Here is an 18409-nt window from a genome sequence, read left to right as displayed (position 1 = left end):
GCAGATAGCTGGGTCTCCCAAAACGTAAGCAACGATTGAAATCTAAATTGAAATTACTGCAAAGAAATAAAAATAATTTTGACGCTTAAGGGAAGCTTGCTTTTTGAGAAATTCAGGCAATCATCTATACAAACTATCAGGAAAACTGGATAATGCAAAAAGGCTTTAAGTAAAGGACATCATTGGAGTAAATAGGCAGATGTGGTATTTAGTAAACCTAGTGCCTGAAAGTACAGAATTCCTGAAATAGGAGATGATGGAAATGTTTACCAAAAGTAAGAGATTGATGGATGCTGGTGAAATGTAAAAATATTCCATACAATTTCATAGGTGTATTTCTTCTCATTCTTAGGGTGAGGCTATTCAATAATACTTTCCCAAGTGCAATCAGACAGTTAACATCTAGGGACTGCTTGTTTGCTGTGACTGGTGCTGAGAAGAGCAGTTCTCTAAATAAAGGGTCATCATTTTTTAAATTTCAGAAAGTCTGGTGAAACACATACCAAAAAATGCTGCTTCACTTTATTTTCCATCATCTGCTTTCTCCCATAGGTCTTTCTTGGCTGATTATCTCCCTATTTTATTTCTGTTTTACTGCCTTTAATTATCTCATTTTGAGTCCCTGGCATTTTGTTTTGTTGTATCAAAATGTCACGTGAATACGCTCTGAGTTATTTGCACAAGTTGGGGAGAAAGCAGGAGAGGGATCTGCTCCCAGCTGGACATCCCTCTGAAGTCTCCTGCCCCCCGCCGACCCCTGCCATCTCCCTCGCCACCCAGAAGCGTCACGGTCCGGGTCCCGGGTTGGCTGATGCTCAGCTCCCCTGCACTGGAAAACTCTTCCTGAAAGTTTATTGAGAGAGAAAAAAGATGACTTGGGAAAAATAGAAAGTCATACTATGATCTGCTGGGCGCGGTGGCCACGCCTGTAATCCTAGCACTTTGGGAGGTCAAGGTGGGCAGATCACTTGAGGCCAGGAGTTCAAGACCAGCCTGGCCAACATGGTGAAAACCAGTCTCTATTAAAAATACAAAAATTAGCCAGGTGTGGTGGTGAGGGCCTGTAATCCCAGCTGCTCTGGAGGCTGAGGCAGGAGAATCAGTTGAACCTGGGAGGCAGAAGTTGCAGTGAGCCAAGATCACACCACTCACACCACTGCACTCCAGCCTGGGCAACACAGCCAGACCCGTCTCAAAAAAAAAAAAAAAAGAGTTACACTATGATGATCATGGCTGAAAGAGTGACTATAAAGAAGTGAATTTTTTCCATATTAGTTTTTAGTTATAACAAAATTTAAAGTGAAAATTACAATCTGATATATTATTGGTCAAAATAATTTATATTTAGCATTTAGTAGATATTTAATATTTAGTATATAAATATTATACCTTATATATACTTTTAGCATATAAAGTATTATAGTTTGTAAAATATTACCCAAAGTACAATTTAAAAGTAAAGGAATATCAAAGGAAAATATCAAAAAGAAAACTGCAGGGTTAGATAATGTGGTGTTGATAGAACACTAGATATTTGGGTCAATTAGACAGAATGGATAGCTCAGAATTTCATCCTATTACATATAATTGAATATACAATAAAAGAACCAATTCAGATCAATGGAGAGGAGGGGAAAGTATACAATCAATACTTTTAGACTAAGGGAATAGCATTTTGAAAAGAATACATCCCACCTCATACCTTCCTAAAATCAATTCCAGAGGATTAAAGTGTCACATTAAAAAATATGTCTAACTATAAAAATTAGCAAAAAAAAATTTTCTAGGGAAAAAGAGGCAATCACAACTTTCTAAACTGAGAAAATATATCATAAAGAAATGTACATATTTGATTATAGAAAATGAAAACTTTCTATGCATAAGAACCTTATGGAAATTTAAAGGTCAATCATGAAGTGACAAAATATTTGTAGCAAATATATCAAAACATTAATGTATTTATTAATAAAGAAGTCTTACAAATTGAAAAACATAGTAGAGTCCAGTAGATATCGGGCAAGGGACATAAAAAGACAATTTCAAAATAAATGTAAATGTAAACAAATACCTGGGAAAATATTAAACTTAATTTGTAGTCATTGAAATGGAAATAAAAATAGGTGTTAGTTTCACTCATTACATTTGCAAAATAAAGAGTGTGACAATATTCAGTGCTGGTGAGAGTTCAGGGAACTCTCATACAATGTTGGCAGTGTTGTAAATGGGTACAATCCTTTGGGGAAGTATTTGATATTGTTCATTGGGAGCCATAAAATTGTAACTTAAGAATCTTTTTTGTCCGGATGCAGTGGCTCACACCTGTAATCCAGCACTTTGGGAGGCCGAGGCGGGCAGATCACCTGAGGTCGGGAGTTCTAGACCAGCCTGACCAACATGGAGAAACCCCGTTTCTACTAAAAATACAAAATTAGCTGGGCGTGGTGGCACATGCCTGTAATCCCAGCTACCCACCAGGCTGAGGCAGGAGAATAGCTTGAATCCTGGAGGCAGAGGCTTCGGTGAGCCGAGATTGTGTCATTGCACTCCAGCCTGGGCAACAAGAGGGAAACTCCCTCTCAAAAAAAAAATAATAATAATTTTTTGGATAATTTTAAAATTGAGATATAATTTACATATAGCAAAATGCTTAAATCGTAAGTGTCCAGTTTGAAGAGTTTTGATATATGCACACTCACGCAATTCACAAGCTAATTAAGATATAGAACACTTTCACTATCTAAGAAAATACCCCTATGCCAGCCCAATAACCCTCACATCCTCCTCCCACCTCCTACCATTTTTCTGATTTCTTTTGCCATAGATGAATTTTGCTTGTTCAAGAACTTCATACAAATGGAATCATACAGAATGTAGTCTTTCGTGTCTGGCTTCTTTTTCCTCCTTTTTTTTTTTTTTTTAAAGATTTATTCACTTTATTGCATGTGTTAGTAGTTCATTCCTTTTTATTGCCAAGTAGTTATGTATAATATTGTATAGCTCTACCTTAATTTCTTTTTTTTTCTTTTTTTTTTTTTAACTGAAAGTTTTTTTTTTTCTTTTTATGATGATGATGATGATGATGATTATTATTATTATACTTTAGGCTCTATGGTACATGTGCGCAACGTGCAGGTAAGTTACATATGTATACATGTGCCATGCTGGTGCGCTGCACCCACCAACTCGTCATCTAGCATTAGGTCTATCTCCCAATGCTATCCCTCCCCCCTCCCCCCACCCCACAACAGTCCCCGAAGTGTGATGTTCCCCTTCCTGTGTCCATGTGTTCTCATTGTTCAATTCCCACCTATGAGTGAGAATATGCGGTGTTTGGTTTTTTGTTCTTGTGATAGTTTACTGAGAATGATGATTTCCAATTTCATCCATGTCCCTACAAAGGACGTGAACTCATCATTTTTTATGGCTGCATAGTATTCCATGGTGTATATGTGCCACATTTTCTTAATCCAGTCTATCATTGTTGGACATTTGGGTTGGTTCCAAGTCTTTGCTATTGTGAATAATGCCGCAATAAACATACGTGTGCATGTGTCTTTATAGCAGCATGATTTATAGTCCTTTGGGTATATACCCAGTAATGGGATGGCTGGGTCAAATGGAATTTCTAGTTCTAGATCCCTGAGGAATCGCCACACTGACTTCCACAAGGGTTGAACTAGTTTACAGTCCCACCAACAGTGTAAAAGTGTTCCTATTTCTCCACATCCTCTCCAGCACCTGTTGTTTCCTGACTTTTTAATGATTGCCATTCTAACTGGTGTGAGATGGTATCTCATTGTGGTTTTGATTTGCATTTCTCTGATGGCCAGTGATGGTGAGCATTTTTTCATATGTTTTTTGGCTGCATAAATGTCTTCTTTTGAGAAGTGTCTGTTCATGTCCTTCGCCCACTTTTTGATGGGGTTGTTTGTTTTTTTCTTGTAAATTTGTTGGAGTTCATTGTAGATTCTGGATATTAGCCCTTTGTCAGATGAGTAGGTTGCGAAAATTTTCTCCCATTTTGTAGGCTGCCTGTTCACTCTGATGGTAGTTTCCTTTGCTGTGCAGAAGCTCTTTAGTTTAATTAGATCCCATTTGTCAATTTTGGCTTTTGTTGCCATTGCTTTTGGTGTTTTAGACATGAAGTCCTTGCCCATGCCTATGTCCTGAATGGTATTGCCTAGGTTTTCTTCTAGGGTTTTTATGGTTTTAGGTCTAACATTTAAGTCTTTAATCCATCTTGAATTGATTTTTGTATAAGGTGTAAGGAAGGGATCCAGTTTCAGCTTTCTACATATGGCTAGCCAGTTTTCCCAGCACCATTTATTAAATAGGGAATCCTTTCCCCATTTCTTGTTTTTGTCAGGTTTGTCAAAGATCAGATAGTTGTAGATATGTGGCATTATTTCTGACGGCTCCGTTCTGTTCCATTGATCTATATCTCTGTTTTGGTACCAGTACCATGCTGTTTTGGTTACTGTAGCCTTGTAGTATAGTTTGAAGTCAGGTAGCGTGATGCCTCCAGCTTTGTTCTTTTGGCTTAGGATTGACTTGGCGATGCGGGCTCTTTTTTGGTTCCATATGAACTTTAAAGTAGTTTTTTCCAATTCTGTGAAGAAAGTCATTGGTAACTTGATGGGGATGGCATTGAATCTGTAAATTACCTTGGGAAGGATGGCCATTTTCATGATATTGATTCTTCCTACCCATGAGCATGGAATGTTCTTCCATTTGTTTGTATCCTCTTTTATTTCCTTGAGCAGTGGTTTGTAGTTCTCCTTGAAGAGGTCCTTCACATCCCTTGTAAGTTGGATTCCTAGGTATTTTATTCTCTTTGAAGCAATTGTGAATGGGAGTTCACTCATGATTTGGCTCTCTGTTTGTCTGTTATTGATGTATAAGAATGCTTGTGATTTTTGTACATTGATTTTGTATCCTGAGACTTTGCTGAAGTTGCTTATCAGCTTAAGGAGATTTTGGGCTGAGACAATGGGGTTTTCTAGATATACTATCATGTCATCTGCAAACAGGGACAATTTGACTTCCTCTTTTCCTAATTGAATACCCTTGATTTCCTTCTCTTGCCTAATTGCCCTGGCCAGAACTTCCAACACTATGTTGAATAGAAGTGGTGAGAGAGGGCATCCCTGTCTTGTGCCAGTTTTCAAAGGGAATGCTTCCAGTTTTTGCCCATTCAGTATGATATTGGCTGTGGGTTTGTCATAAATAGCTCTTATTATTTTGAGATACGTCCCATCAATACCTAATTTATTGAGACTTTTTAGCATGAAGGGTTGTTGAATTTTGTCAAAGGCCTTTTCTGCATCTATTGAGATAATCATGTGGTTTTTGTCTTTGGTTCTGTTTATATGCTGGATTACATTTATTGATTTGCGTATATTGAACCAGCCTTGCATCCCAGGGATGAAGCCCACTTGATCATGGTGGATAAGCTTTTTGATGTGCTGCTGGATTCGGTTTGCCAGTATTTTATTGAGGATTTTTGCATCAATGTTCATCAAGGATATTGGTCTAAAATTCTCTTTTTTTGTTGTGTCTCTGCCAGGCTTTGGTATCAGGATGATGCTGGCCTCATAAAATGAGTTAGGGAGGATTCCCTCTTTTTCTATTGATTGGAATAGTTTCAGAAGGAATGGTACCAGCTCCTCCTTGTACCTCTGGTAGAATTTGGCTGTGAACCCATCTGGTCCTGGACTTTTTTTGGTTGGTAAACTATTGATTATTGCCACAATTTCAGCTCCTGTTATTGGTCTATTCAGAGATTCAACTTCTTCCTGGTTTAGTCTTGGGAGGGTGTATGTGTTGAGGAATTTATCCATTTCTTCTAGATTTTCTAGTTTATTTGCGTAGAGGCGTTTGTAATATTCTCTGATGGTAGTTTGTATTTCTGTGGGATCGGTGGTGATATCCCCTTTATCATTTTTTATTGCATCTATTTGATTCTTCTCTCTTTTTTTCTTTATTAATCTTGCTAGCGGTCTATCAATTTTGTTGATCCTTTCAAAAAACCAGCTCCTGGATTCATTTATTTTTTGAAGGGTTTTTTGTGTCTCTATTTCCTTCTTTTTTTTTTTTTTAAAGATTTATTCACTTTATTGCATGTGTTAGTAGTTCATTCCTTTTTATTGCCAAGTAGTTATGTATAATATTGTATAGCTCTACCTTAATTTCTTCATCCATTGACCTGTTGATGGACATTTGGGTTATGTCTAATTTTTGGCTGTTATGAAAAAGCTTCTGCAAACAATCTTTTATTTATTTATTCATTCTTCCTTTTTTCATTTTCTTTGAATAATCTTTTAAAACAATTTTTTTCTGTTATGGTAAAATACATATAAAATGTGTACCACAAAAAATGATAAGGGAGGTGATAGATATGTTAATTACCTTGATTTAATCATTCCAAGTGGTATACATACATCAAAACATCACATTGTACTCCATAAATATATAAAATTATGATTTGTCAATTAAAAATAATATTAATAAAAATAAATAACAAAATTAGCCATTTTAACCATTTTAAGTGTACAATCCAGTGGCATTAATTACACTCACAAGGTTGTGGAATCATCTATTTGGAACTATTTCCAAAACCATTCTCATCATCCCAAATGGAAAGTCTGTAACCAATGGGCACTAAGTCCTTCATTTCCCACTGCTTCCAGCCCTGGGTAACCTCTAATCTACTTTCTGTCCCTATGAATTTGTTTATTCTATAAATTTTATATAGGTGGAATCATACAGTGTTTATCCTTTTGTGTTTGGCTTACTTCACTTGGCATAAAAATTTCAAGGTTCATTCATGTTGTAGTATGTATCAGAACTGCGTTCCCTTTTTTGGCTGAATCATATTCCATTGTATATGTACAGCACATTTTGTTTATCCATTTTTAAAAATTTTAATTTTAATTTTTCTTAGAGACAGGCTCTCACTTTGTCACCCAGGCTGGAGTACAGTGGCATGACCTTGGTTCACTGCAGCCTCGATCTCCTGGGCTCAAGCAATCCTCTCACCTCAGCTTCCTGAGTAGCTGGGGCTACAGGCACATGCCACCATGCTCAGCTAATTCTTAAATTTTTCTGTAGAGCTGGGGTCTACTATGTTGCTCAGGGTGGCCTCAAACTCCTGGCCTCAAGCCATCTTCCCACCTTGGCCTCTCAAAGTGCTGGGATTACAGGTGTGAGCCACTATGCCCGGCTTGTTTATCCATTTATTTGTCAATGGACACCTGGGCTCTTTCCATCTTTTGGCTATTGTGAATAATGCTTCTATGAACATTGATGTACAAGTCTGTTTCAATCTGCTTTTATTTCTTTTGGGTGTATACCTAGGAGTGGAATTGCTGGGTGACATGTCTGTGTACATTCTTGTATAAATCTGTGTATGTAGAGGTGTTTTCATTTAGTTTGGGTGAATACATAGAAGTGAAATTGTTGAGTCACAGGGCAGGTGTATGCTCAACTTTCTGAATAACTGTCAATCCAATTTTCAGTTATTAGTGTTTTGTATTCCCAGCAACAATGCTTAAGAGTACCAGTTGCTCCACAGACACATCAGCATTTGGGTTTTCTGTCTTTTTAATTTTAGTCATGTTGATGCCATCATCTCAGTATAGTTTTAATATAGAATTTCTTGGCCAGGCATGGTGGCTCGTGCCTGTAATCCCAACAATTTGGGAGGCCGAGGTGGGTGGATCACTTGAGATCAGCAGTTCAAGACCAGCCTGGACCAAGATGGTGAAACCCCATCTCTACTAAAAATACAAAAATTAGCCAGGCGTGGTGGTGTGTGCCTGCAATCCCAACTACTCAGGAGGCTGAGGCAGGAGAATTGCTTGAACCCAGGAGACAGAGGTGGCAGTGAGCCAAGATCACGCCACTGCACTCCAGCCTGGGCGACAGAGTGAGGCTGCATCTCAAAAAAAAAAAGAATTTCTTTGTGATTTACGATGTTGAGCAGGTTTTCAAATGTTTTGGTCATTCTTATCTTCCTTTGTGAATTACCTGTTCAAATATTTTGCCCATTTAAAAAATTGGATTGCTTTATTATTATTATATTATTATTATTGCAGTAGTAGTTGATATAATAAGGAGTCCACAAACAGACCCACAGTCAATTGATATTCGACCAACGTGCCAAAGCAATTCAATGGGAAAAGAAAGATCTTTTCAAGAAATTGATATGAAAAAACAGAACCTCAACCCAGCTCACACTATACATTAATTTGAGATGAGTCATAGACCTAAACGTCAAAGTTAAAATTATAAAAGTTCTAGAAAAAAACATAGAGGTGATTTTTATGATAGGGTAAGTGAAGATTTTCTGAAGAAGATACAGAAGGCAATATTTCTTTTTTTTTGTTTTTGAGACGGAGTCTCGCCCTGCTGCCCAGGCTGGAGTGCAGTGGCGCGATCTCGGCTCACTGCAAGCTCCGCAGAAGGCAATATTTCACACAGGAATTCTTTGGGGGCCTGGGCCTAACTTGCAATGGGCCAGTTCCTGGGGTACCATGGGTGGGAATTGGGTAAGACCCCAGAGGCCTGGGTGGAGGCTTGTGACTAACTACATGAGCTTTGTCACATACCCCTCAACACCTCAGACAAGGACTCACTGCAATATTTGGTCTCACCAAGTTTCCCACAATAAAGAGACATGAGTCACCTTTCAAGACCCTTTCCCCCCATGAATGTGGTCTTCACACAGTGGTTAGGAGAGAGGGGGCCTGCTGAGACGGGGGAGTAGTGCCTGAGCTGGCCTCAAGAGGGTTAAGTGGTCCTGCACTGAAAACCTGGAGGCTGAGATAGGGTAGGGCTGGGGGAAAACTTGGGCTTTGGAGTCATAGGGTCTGGGTTCAAATCCACAGACCATTCCCTTCCTAGCTGTGTGTTGGTGGGTAATTCACTGGATCTTTCTAGGTCCTGGTTTCCTCATCTGAGGTAAAACGAGTTTGCCGGTTGGTCTGAGAGCTGCTAGGCATGGTGGGGAGACCCTGACAGGCAGAGGCAGCCCTGCTCTCAAGCAGTTGATTTACAGCTGGGGAAACAAGCCAGCCACAAAGGCAATACCTCAAACTCAACTTCTCACCAACAAGCTCCTTTTCCTAATTTTCACAGCCAGTCCCTCAGCCTCCTGGGCCCCAAATACTAGTAAAACCTTTACCTCCTCTCTCTTCTTTCTTTCTTGTAATCATATAGGTACAAAGTCCTGCCAATTCTTCCTGAAATATGTTTCCTTATCAAAAAGTCCTGCAAAGCCAGGCGTGGTTGCTCATGCCTATAATCCCAGCACGTTGGAGGCTGGGAGGATCACTTGAGTCTAGGAGTTCGAGACCAGCCTAGGCAACATATGGAGACCCATCTCTACCAAAAATTTTAAAATCAGCAGTGGTGGTAGTGGCAAGTACCTGTGGTCTCATCTACTAGGCAGGCTGAGGTGGGGGGATTGTTGGAACCCAGGCGGTTGAGACTGCAGTGATCTGTGATTGCACCACTGCACTCTAGCCTGAGGGACAGAGCAAGAACCTGTATCAAAAAAAAAAAAAAAAAAAAAAGTCCTGCAGTAGCTGACACTGCCATTGCCTATACGATTCCCATTCCCTCATCCTCCCTAGCAAAATACCAATTTTGTCCAAAGTGTCAATGAAGGCCAGGTGCGATGGCTGATGCCTATAATCCTAACACTTTGGGAGGCCGAGGCGGGTGGATCACCTGAGGTCAGGAGTTCAAGACCAGCCTGGCCAACATGATGAAACCCCGTCTCTACTGAAAACACACAAATTAGCAGGGCATGGTGGCATGCGCCTGTAATCCCAGCTACTCAGGAGGCTGAGACAGGAGAATCACTTGAACCCGGAAGTAGAGGTTGCAATGAGCCAAGATCACACCATTGCACTCCAGCTTGGGTGACAAGAGTGAAACTCTGTCTCAAAAAAGAAAAACAAAACAAAAACAAACAAACAAACAACAACAACAAAAAGCAAAGTGTCAGTGAAGGTCCAGCAAAAGACTCCCTTCCTATTGCCCTTTGCAGCCAGGGTTATCATGTGACACAGTTCAGATCAATGAGATGGAGGCTGAGGGTCCCTGGGAAAGATGTTTTTCCTATACAGGTACCACCTCTTTCTGCTTCACTCTTTCCATTTTCCACATGAACAGGCCTTGTAGCCTGGAGGAGCTACAGCTGCCGTTTTGAGATGCTGAGGCACCCTGTCTGAAGAAGGCCCTCACATCACTCAACTTGACTACTGGGTGAGCCCTTGGAGAGGCTTCCCAGCCTCTGCTCTTCAAGCCGAGGTACCACAGGGGACACGAGACCCAGAGTTACAGGACCCCAGCTATGGCTCATGTGTAAAGGGAACCATTAGGCAACCGGGGGAAATGATGTAGAAGATCTATATTTACAAATGTGGAAAGATGTTTGTGGTATATTGTTAAATTAAAAAGCTGTTTAAAAATAGTTTTTGGGTCAAGTGAGATGACTCACTTATACTTTTAGTGTAAGTATGTCCCATGCAATGTCTGGAACATACTTGTACTAAGGGGTTTCTCCCTCCATCAGCACATCCCAGGCATCCCGGCAGCTGCTGGCCTCCAGCAACCCCACGTTCTAGTTGTGTGGGAGTGGGTTGTGGCATGGACCCTGTGGGCTACCACTGCCCTGACCTGCTTCTTCACACACTGGTATTTGTATTTGTGGTAAACCCAGTGACACGGGGGAGATGACATACAAAAAGGGCAGGACCTAAGAAAGATTAAGCTGCAGGCTCCCTGCCCATAAAACAGGGTGTGAAAGGCATCTCAGCAGCTGCCCCACCATGGCTACCTGGGCCCTCCTGCTCCTTGCAGCCACGCTCCTGGGCAACCCAGGTAAGGCCTTCCCCTCGGGATCGATCCTGATGGCCCACCCAGCCTCGCACTCTCAGGCTGGCTGAACCTGGAGCATGGACTCTGTGGGCACCCAGGTGCCCCTGCCTCCCCCTAGCCTTCTCCCCCGTCATGGAGGCCTGGCCCTCCCCTCAGAGCCAGGCTTAGCCCAGTGTGCTGCCCAGCCTGTCACTGGCTTGGCCAAGGAGGAGAGACAGGCCAGGGATTCTGGTCCTAACTCTACTGGCCACACTGTGTGGCCTGAGACCCCCCTTTCCCTCCCAAGCCCCTGCCTCCGCATCTGTGTGGTGAAGGCCATTGGCCCTCATCGGTGGGTCTGCGTTTCCTCGGGCCTACACTGTCTAGGATTGTGCAGGGCTGGTGAGAGAATGAGACCTCTTCCGTGTTCAAGGCAGACTTCCTGCCCCCTGCACCCTGCTCTCTCCCAGGCCTTGGGGTCAGTGTGAGCCCCAAGGGCAAGGACACTTCTGGAAGGGAGAGTGGATTTGGCTGGGCCATCTGGATGGAAGGTAAAAAAAGAAAGTCTCTTGAAAGGAGATTGAGGGAAGTTTCTAGACAAACCGACCCCCAAATCTGTGTTGCTGGGGGAACAGAGGAGAAGAGAGAGTCTCGCCCCCCTGGCTTTCTAGAAAGAACGTGAGAACATGTGTTTGTGCTGAGAGTGGGTCAGAGCAGCTCCAGGGCAAAGCATGTGGACAGGTATCCTGGCCCCCTGCAAGGCCCAGCTCCTGTCCTAGGCCCTGGCCACCTCCTGGACTCCCACCAGCCAGGAGAACGGGCTTTCCCCTCTCCTTCCGCCTGCAGAGGGGAAGCTGAAGTCTGGTCTTCCTCAGGTCTGGTCTTCTCTCGTCTGAGCCCTGAGTACTATGACCTGGCAACAGCCCACCTGTGTGACGAGGAGAAATCCTGCCCGTGCCTGGCCCAGGAGGGCCCCCAGGTACGTGTTGGCTCTCTGCTCACCTGCCACAGTCCCTCTCCTTTACCTCCTCCCTGGTGTCTCCTGGGGTGAGGGCTGGAGCTCTCTAATGGTCAGGAGGTGGGAGTGGAGGCTGGGCTGTTTCTGACAATGCTGGTTTTGTCGAATTCATGTCTGGCCAGGAGGGCTACAGATATCTGGTAGACTCCTCCAGGAGGATCCTCTGGGGTCTCACCCTCCAAGGAGCCTGGGGCTGCAGAACCCAAATAGGCAGACTCCTCTGGGAGTTCCTCAATAGGAGAGGGGCAAGTGCAGGGCTGGGAAAGTACTGGGGGTGTGGGAGGCTGTTTCTGGGGTGTCTCAGAGCCTCTAAGACAAGCAAAAAGGTGGGCAGGGGCCAGGCAGCCAGTTCAGGCCTTCAGTGTATCCATGCTCTGGGAAGAGATCACGGACATTCCTGCCGGCCTCGAAACACCAAGGGCCCCTTTCCTGGGCACTTTCACGCACTCCCAGAGTGTCTGAGAGACCATCACAGGGGCTTTCTTTCCTGACAGGGTGACCTGTTGACCAAAACACAGGAGCTGAGCTATGACTGCAGGACCTGTCTGAGCATAGTCCAAACACTGAAGGCTATGGTGAATCAGCCCACCCAGGTGAGGCCAAGGGGCTGCAGAGCCTCCTGTCTGCTGCTCAATGGAGGGGCCAGCCTGTGACCAGGTCGGGGATCGGGGAGCCCGGGGGCACCTTGCACAGTGATACTGGGGAAGGGCTTCCTAGAAGGGAATCTGTGAGTCCCCATGTGTCTGTGGATGAATTTCAGAGAACTTGTGAAATTGTTTGTGACTCTCTGGAACTGTGTAAGTCAGATGGCAGAGTATACATGGTTTTCATCATGTATCCTCAAAGAGGGCTTGTCCCAGAGAAGTTAGGAATCTTCCCCTAAGCCATTTGTGTCCAAGGCAGAGTTTGAGAAGCTAGTTCCCCAAGAGGCCTGGGTCAGGACTGATAAATCCCAGATCTGCTACTTCCAAGCTGCATGGCCTTGGGCAAGTCACTTCCACTTTCTGAGCCTCCATTATCTTATCTTTGAAATGCGATGGATAATAGTCCCTATCTTGCAAGTTGTCGAAGCTTTTCTTTTTTTTTTTTTTTTCTTGAGATAGGATCTTACTCTGAGACCCAGGCTGGAGTGCAGTGGTGTGATCTTGGCTCACTGCAACCTCTGCCTCCCTGGCCCAAGAAATTCTCCTGCCTGAGCCCCCGAGTACCTGGGGCTCCAGGTGTGCACCACCACGCCCAGCTAATTTTTGTACTTTTGTAGAAACAGAGTCTCACTGTGTTGCCCAGGCTGGTCTCCGACTTCTGAGCTGAAGCAATCCACCTGCCTTGGCCTCCCAAAGTGTGAGATTACAGGCATGAGCCACTGCACCTGGCTGCTGAAGCTTTTTAAAAGAGCTGAGGGCTGGGATGTGCTTAGCTCCAAGTCCAGCACTGAGTAAATGCTTAACGAATGACTGTGTTACTACCAAGAATTATTGTTTCACTCTCCCTCCTTCCCTCTCCTCTGCTGCCCCAAACTACTCAGCATCCTGGCACTGCAGGCTCACACTTAGCCCTGGATACCCAGATTCATCCTCCTCCCCTGGGATGGCATAGAAGAGACTTTAAAATCAAATGAGCCAAGATTCCAAGCTCTGACCACACCTCCCACCCCCACCAATCTTCTCTATGCACCCCCTCTAGCTGGAGTCCCCAGCCAGGTCCTGAACCCAGGTAGCTACATGGCAGAGCATTTAATGTGTGCCTGGCAGCCACGGGCACCATTCTCCACACAGAAGGCAGGGGACAGGTGCACAAGGGGCTGAGACCCCAGCAGGGCTAACTGTCCTTGTCTCAGGAGCCCTACCTGGCCAGGCTTGGGCCAGGCCTTGGGGACTGGGATTAGGGGCCGAGCCCTGTCTCTACAGTCTCTGGCCCCATGGGCACCAGGCGCCAGCTCCTCGCACCCGGTACTCCCATTGCTAGGGCTGCTGGAACCTGCAGGGTGGCAGAGCTGGGCAGGACTCACCCTATAACCATGTCCACTGTGGTGCTGCTACTGCAGAGAAACGTTTCCAATGCTGCGACCCGGGTGTGTAGGACGGGGAGGTCACGATGGCGCGACGTCTGCAAAAATTTCATGAGGAAGTATCAGCCTAGAGTTACCCAGGGCCTCGTGGCTGGAGAAACTGCCCAGGAGATCTGTGTGGACCTCAGGTTGTGTAAACCTTCTACGGGTGAGTGCAGAGGTGACAGAAGGGATGCCTCCTGAGGGTTGGAGACAGCTTCCCCCAGGATATATTAAAGCTGCCTCCTTACTCCCCCATCTCCCAGCATGGGAAAGTGTGGAGAATTGAGCAGATGGACTTTAGCTAGAAATGTTTGAGAAATACTGATTAGAGCTTGGGCTTCAGACACAGGTGGTCGTGGAGTAAAATCTGGTCTCCATCTCTCCCTGGCTGTGTGACCTTAAGCAAATAACTTGACCTCTCTGAGCTTCAGTTTCTTCATCTGTGAAGGGGAGATAGCAATCCTGATTTTTGAGATGGGAATGAGAATTGAAGGAGGTCACCGTGTGTGTGGACCTGACCCTGGGGAAATGTCCTCAGACTGAGGCTATTCAAGGTCATCAGACCCTCAGTCAAACTCCAATCCCAGCCCAGCACAGGCCCCTGGGTTCGGGAGCTGGGGCCACATCCTCCCCCACAATCCTGGGCCCTGAGAGCTGGGCTAGGGAACCCTTCAGGCAGGGGAGCATAAGGCCTTTCCCTCCATGGCTGCCCAGGCTGTGCCTGGAGAGAACAGGTCTCGGCTGTAGGAAATGGGGCCAGAAGGGGGCCTCGGTGATTGGCTCTGGCAGCTCAGCTGGCACTTGCCAATGCTCTGGGATTTTATGCTAGCAGATCGGGGGTCCCCACCATTTCCTGTCATTGGAGCTTGTGGCTTTTCTATTCAAGGCCCCACAACCTGCTCAGGCTGCCGACTGGCTTCCAGGATGTGCCTCTGGGTGTGTTCAGTAGGGTCAGGTGGCTCTGGGACCTTAAGCAAGTAACATTCTGAGTGCCTGCTTCTCCTTGAGGACCCACCACATCTGCCCACAGCTGGCTGTTCTCTCCGCTCCAGGTCCCCTCTGAGCCCTCTCACCTTGTCCTGTGGAAGAAGCACAGGCTCCTGTCCTCAGATCCCGGGAACCTCAGCAACCTCTGCCAGCTCCTCGCTTCCTCGGTCCAGAATCCACTCTCCAGTCTCCCTCCCCTGATTCCCTCTGTTGTCCTCCCCTCTCAGGAGAATAAAGTGTCAAGCAAGATTTTAGCCGCAGCTGCTGCTTCTTTGGTGGATTTGAGGGGTGGGTGTCAGTGGCATGCTGGGGTGAGCTGTGTAGTCCTTCAATGAATGTCTGTCGTGTGTCCCATACACTGTTGTAGATGTTACGGATTTAGTGGTGAACGAGACAACCTTAACAGCATTCACACAGTTAGTCGTGAAATGCTTACTGAACACGCACCACAGCCATGCGTTATTCAGAGAGGCCGAGGCACACGGTGGCTATGTCCCCAGAAGCTCTCAGACCAGTGGGAGAGACCAGCAGGGTTAGAGGTGTTTTTGTATTGTTTTTGGTGAAAAGGAACAGAAACCCATCCTCTTGCTTCTTGCCACAGGCAGTCTTCCTTTGCTGTTTCGGGGGAGTGTATCATTTAGGGCCCTTTTGGTTGCAAGCAACAGAGGTCTCAGCCCATTCTGGCCTAATCAAAAAAGGCAATTTACTGGTTCAAATAATTAACCAGTCCACGGGTATGTTCAGGCATAGAATGATCCAGAAATGTGTGGCGTCACCAGAGCCCCAGTCCTGTTTTATTGCAATTTTTCGTTCTCCCGACCTCTGCATATTGAAGTTGTCTTCAGGTTCGCTTCTCTCTTGGCAGCAGAAATGGCTTCATCAGGTCCACACTTCACCTCTTTACAGTGCATCCATCAGAGGGAGAGAGAGCTCCCTTGGAAAGAGATAGGAAGCTTCTTTCCCAGAAGTCCTATCAGCTATCTCCTCAGTTCTCATTGGCCAGTTCTCACAGGTCATTTGCCCACCCTCAGACCAATCATTGTGTCCTGGAGAATAATGGGGTACACTGATTGGCTTAAGCTAAGCAGGGCACACCCTGGAGCTGAGGTGGGGTCCATCTCAACCCAATCACTTGGTTGACAATAAACATGAAAATCTGGGCTGCTGTTGGTGGGAAGAGGGAAAAATGGATGCTGGCCACCCAAGGAATATGGTGTGTTATTCTGGGTTCAATCAAAGAAGCTGTTTAAGGGGACTACCGATGGCCAAATCTGGGGCTATTTGAGCCTCAGAATAGATAATGACAAGAACAGATTGTAATCCATTGAATAAAGCAGAATCCATGAATTCATATAAATACAAATAATACATGAATAAATAAACAAGGGAAAAGGAAACGTGCTACCTTACAATACAATTACAGTTAATAAATGTAGACATAGTTGCAAAGTATATCCTACTAACATATTTGGTATAGTGAGTATATCAAATACTAACTTGATTTTTTAAAAGTTTTTATTTATTTATTTATTTATTTATTCTTTAGAGACAGAGTCTCACTTTGTTTCCCAGGCTGGAGTGCAGTGGCCCTTCTCAGGCATGATCTTAGCACACTGTAGCCTCAAACTCCTGGCCTCAGGGGATCCTTCCACCTCAGCCTCCAGAGTAGCTGGGACTACAGGTGTGCAGAACTGCGCCTGGCTCACTAATTTGATATTAATTAATACATTCCATTATTAGTTAACCTGACAGTGGAGAAGTCTGTCAGCTGATGAAAGTTACTGCCACCTCCCATGGGGCAAGTCAATATCATGGGCCTCATAATATAATGCTCTGAGAGAAATATAATACTACTTTTCCATTGTTCCTGCCGAAAATGCAAAAATCATGAGGAAACATCAGAGCAAACTCAAACTCAAATACTTGGCCTGTCCCTTTTTTAAAAATTTTTTTAAAAATTTTTATTTTAGACTAAGTCTGGCTCTGTCACCCAGGCTGGAGTGCAGTGGCACAATCTGGGCTCACTGCAATCTCCGCCTCCCGGGTTCAAGTGATTCTCCTGCCTCAGCCTCCCAAGTAGCTTGGGATTACAGGTATGTACCACCACACCTGGCTAATTTTGTATTTTTTATTTGAGAAGGGGTTTCACCATGTTGGCCAGGCTGGTCTCAAACTCCTGACCTCAAGTAATCTGCCTGCCTTGGCCTCTCAAAGTGCTGGGATTACAGGTGGGAGCCACTGCACTCTAGCCTGTCCTCTTCAAAAATGCCAAGGTCTTGAAAGACAAGTAAAGATTGAAGAACTGTTCCAGATAGAAGGAAACTAAAGAGACATGACAACTAATTGCGACACGTGATCCTGATTTGGATCCAGACCTATAAAGAACATAATTGGGGCAATTTATAAAATGTGACTGGAATCTGTGATGGTTAATATTCTGTTAATGTTAATTCCTGATTTTGATGGTTGTACTATCGTTATGTACGGCAGTGTCCTTGTTAGAAAACATACACTAAGGTAGTCAAAGAGTAATAGGTCATCATATCTGCAATTACAATTTCTGAAATGATTCAGAAAAAAAGGCAATACATACGCAAAGAATGAGTGTGATAAGGTATATACCACATACATGCAATGTGGTAAGGTGTTAACAGTGGGGAATCCTGTTTAAGGGTAAATAGGTGCTCCTGTTTACACTGGGAGGTTTGGAAGGTGTAATCTCCAAACTCCATGGCAAGTTGCAAGAATGCAACTTTCAAACTTCATGTTGAAATGTGATCCCTGGCCGGGCACGGTGGCTCATGCCTGTAATCCCAGCATTTTGGGAGGCCTAGGCGGGTGGATCACGTGAGGTCGGGAGTTCAAGACCAGCCTTACCAACATGCAGAAACCCCATTGCTACTAAAAATACAAAGTTAGCCAGGCGTGGCGGCACATGCCTGTAATCCCAGCTACTCGGGAGGCTGAGGCAGGAGAATCACTTGAACCTGGGAGGCTGAGATTGCGCCATTGCACTCCAGCCTGGGCAACGAGGACGAAACTCCATCTCAAAAAAAAAGACATGTGATCCCCAATATTGGAGGTGGGACCTAGTGGGAGGCGTTAGAGTCAGGGAGGAGGATCCCTCATGAATGGCTTGGTGCCATTCTCGTGGTAATGAGTGAGTTCTTGCTCTATTAGTTTCTGTGAGAGCTGCTTGTTAAACCTCCTCTCTCTCTTTTTTCTCACTATGTGATCTCTGCACACACTTTCTCCCTTTCTCTTCTGCCATAAGTGGAAACACCTTTTTATTGAGACGGAGTCTCGCTCAGTCACCCAGGCTGGAGTGCAGTGGCTGCTGCAACCTCTACCTCCCAGGTTCCTGGGTCCAAGTGATTCCCCTGCTGTTGAGACTATCATCATGAAGAGATGTTAAATTTTGTCAAATGATATTTCTGCGCTATTGAGAGGATCATGTGTTTTTCATTTTTTATTTTACTGATATGATG

General features: G+C 44.6%; 1 protein-coding gene across 2 annotated transcripts; it reads left to right on the top strand.

Moving 5' to 3' along the window:
* Positions 1-10777: 10777 nt before the first annotated feature.
* On the top strand, positions 10778-15182 carry GNLY (granulysin). Of its 2 annotated transcripts, XM_003775884.5 has the most exons (6): positions 10784-10890; positions 11337-11417; positions 11742-11845; positions 12379-12477; positions 13929-14100; positions 14987-15182. In XM_003775884.5, exons 1-6 carry the CDS (start codon positions 10839-10841, stop codon positions 14995-14997), a joined length of 519 nt encoding a protein of 172 aa, XP_003775932.1. In that variant the 5' UTR covers positions 10784-10838; the 3' UTR covers positions 14998-15182. The 2 variants fall into 2 exon arrangements, with proteins under 2 accessions (XP_009235400.1, XP_003775932.1); XM_009237125.4 differs by lacking the exon at positions 11337-11417 and having other exon boundaries at positions 10778-10890.
* Positions 15183-18409: the final 3227 nt, after the last annotated feature.

Source organism: Pongo abelii, chromosome 12 (genome assembly GCF_028885655.2).
Source record: "Pongo abelii isolate AG06213 chromosome 12, NHGRI_mPonAbe1-v2.0_pri, whole genome shotgun sequence".
NCBI lineage: Eukaryota > Metazoa > Chordata > Mammalia > Primates > Hominidae > Pongo > Pongo abelii.
This window is presented reverse-complemented; position numbering and strand designations above follow the sequence as displayed.

Bases quoted from the DNA above. Each gene is read 5' to 3' on its own strand.
- GNLY (XM_003775884.5), top strand. From the start codon at position 10,839: ATGGCTACCTGGGCCCTCCTGCTCCTTGCAGCCACGCTCCTGGGCAAC. The intron at 11,846-12,378 runs GTACGTGTTGGC...CTTTCCTGACAG, and splicing joins TGGCCCAGGAGGGCCCCCAG to GGTGACCTGTTGACCAAAAC. The intron at 12,478-13,928 runs GTGAGGCCAAGG...CTGCTACTGCAG, and splicing joins TGGTGAATCAGCCCACCCAG to AGAAACGTTTCCAATGCTGC.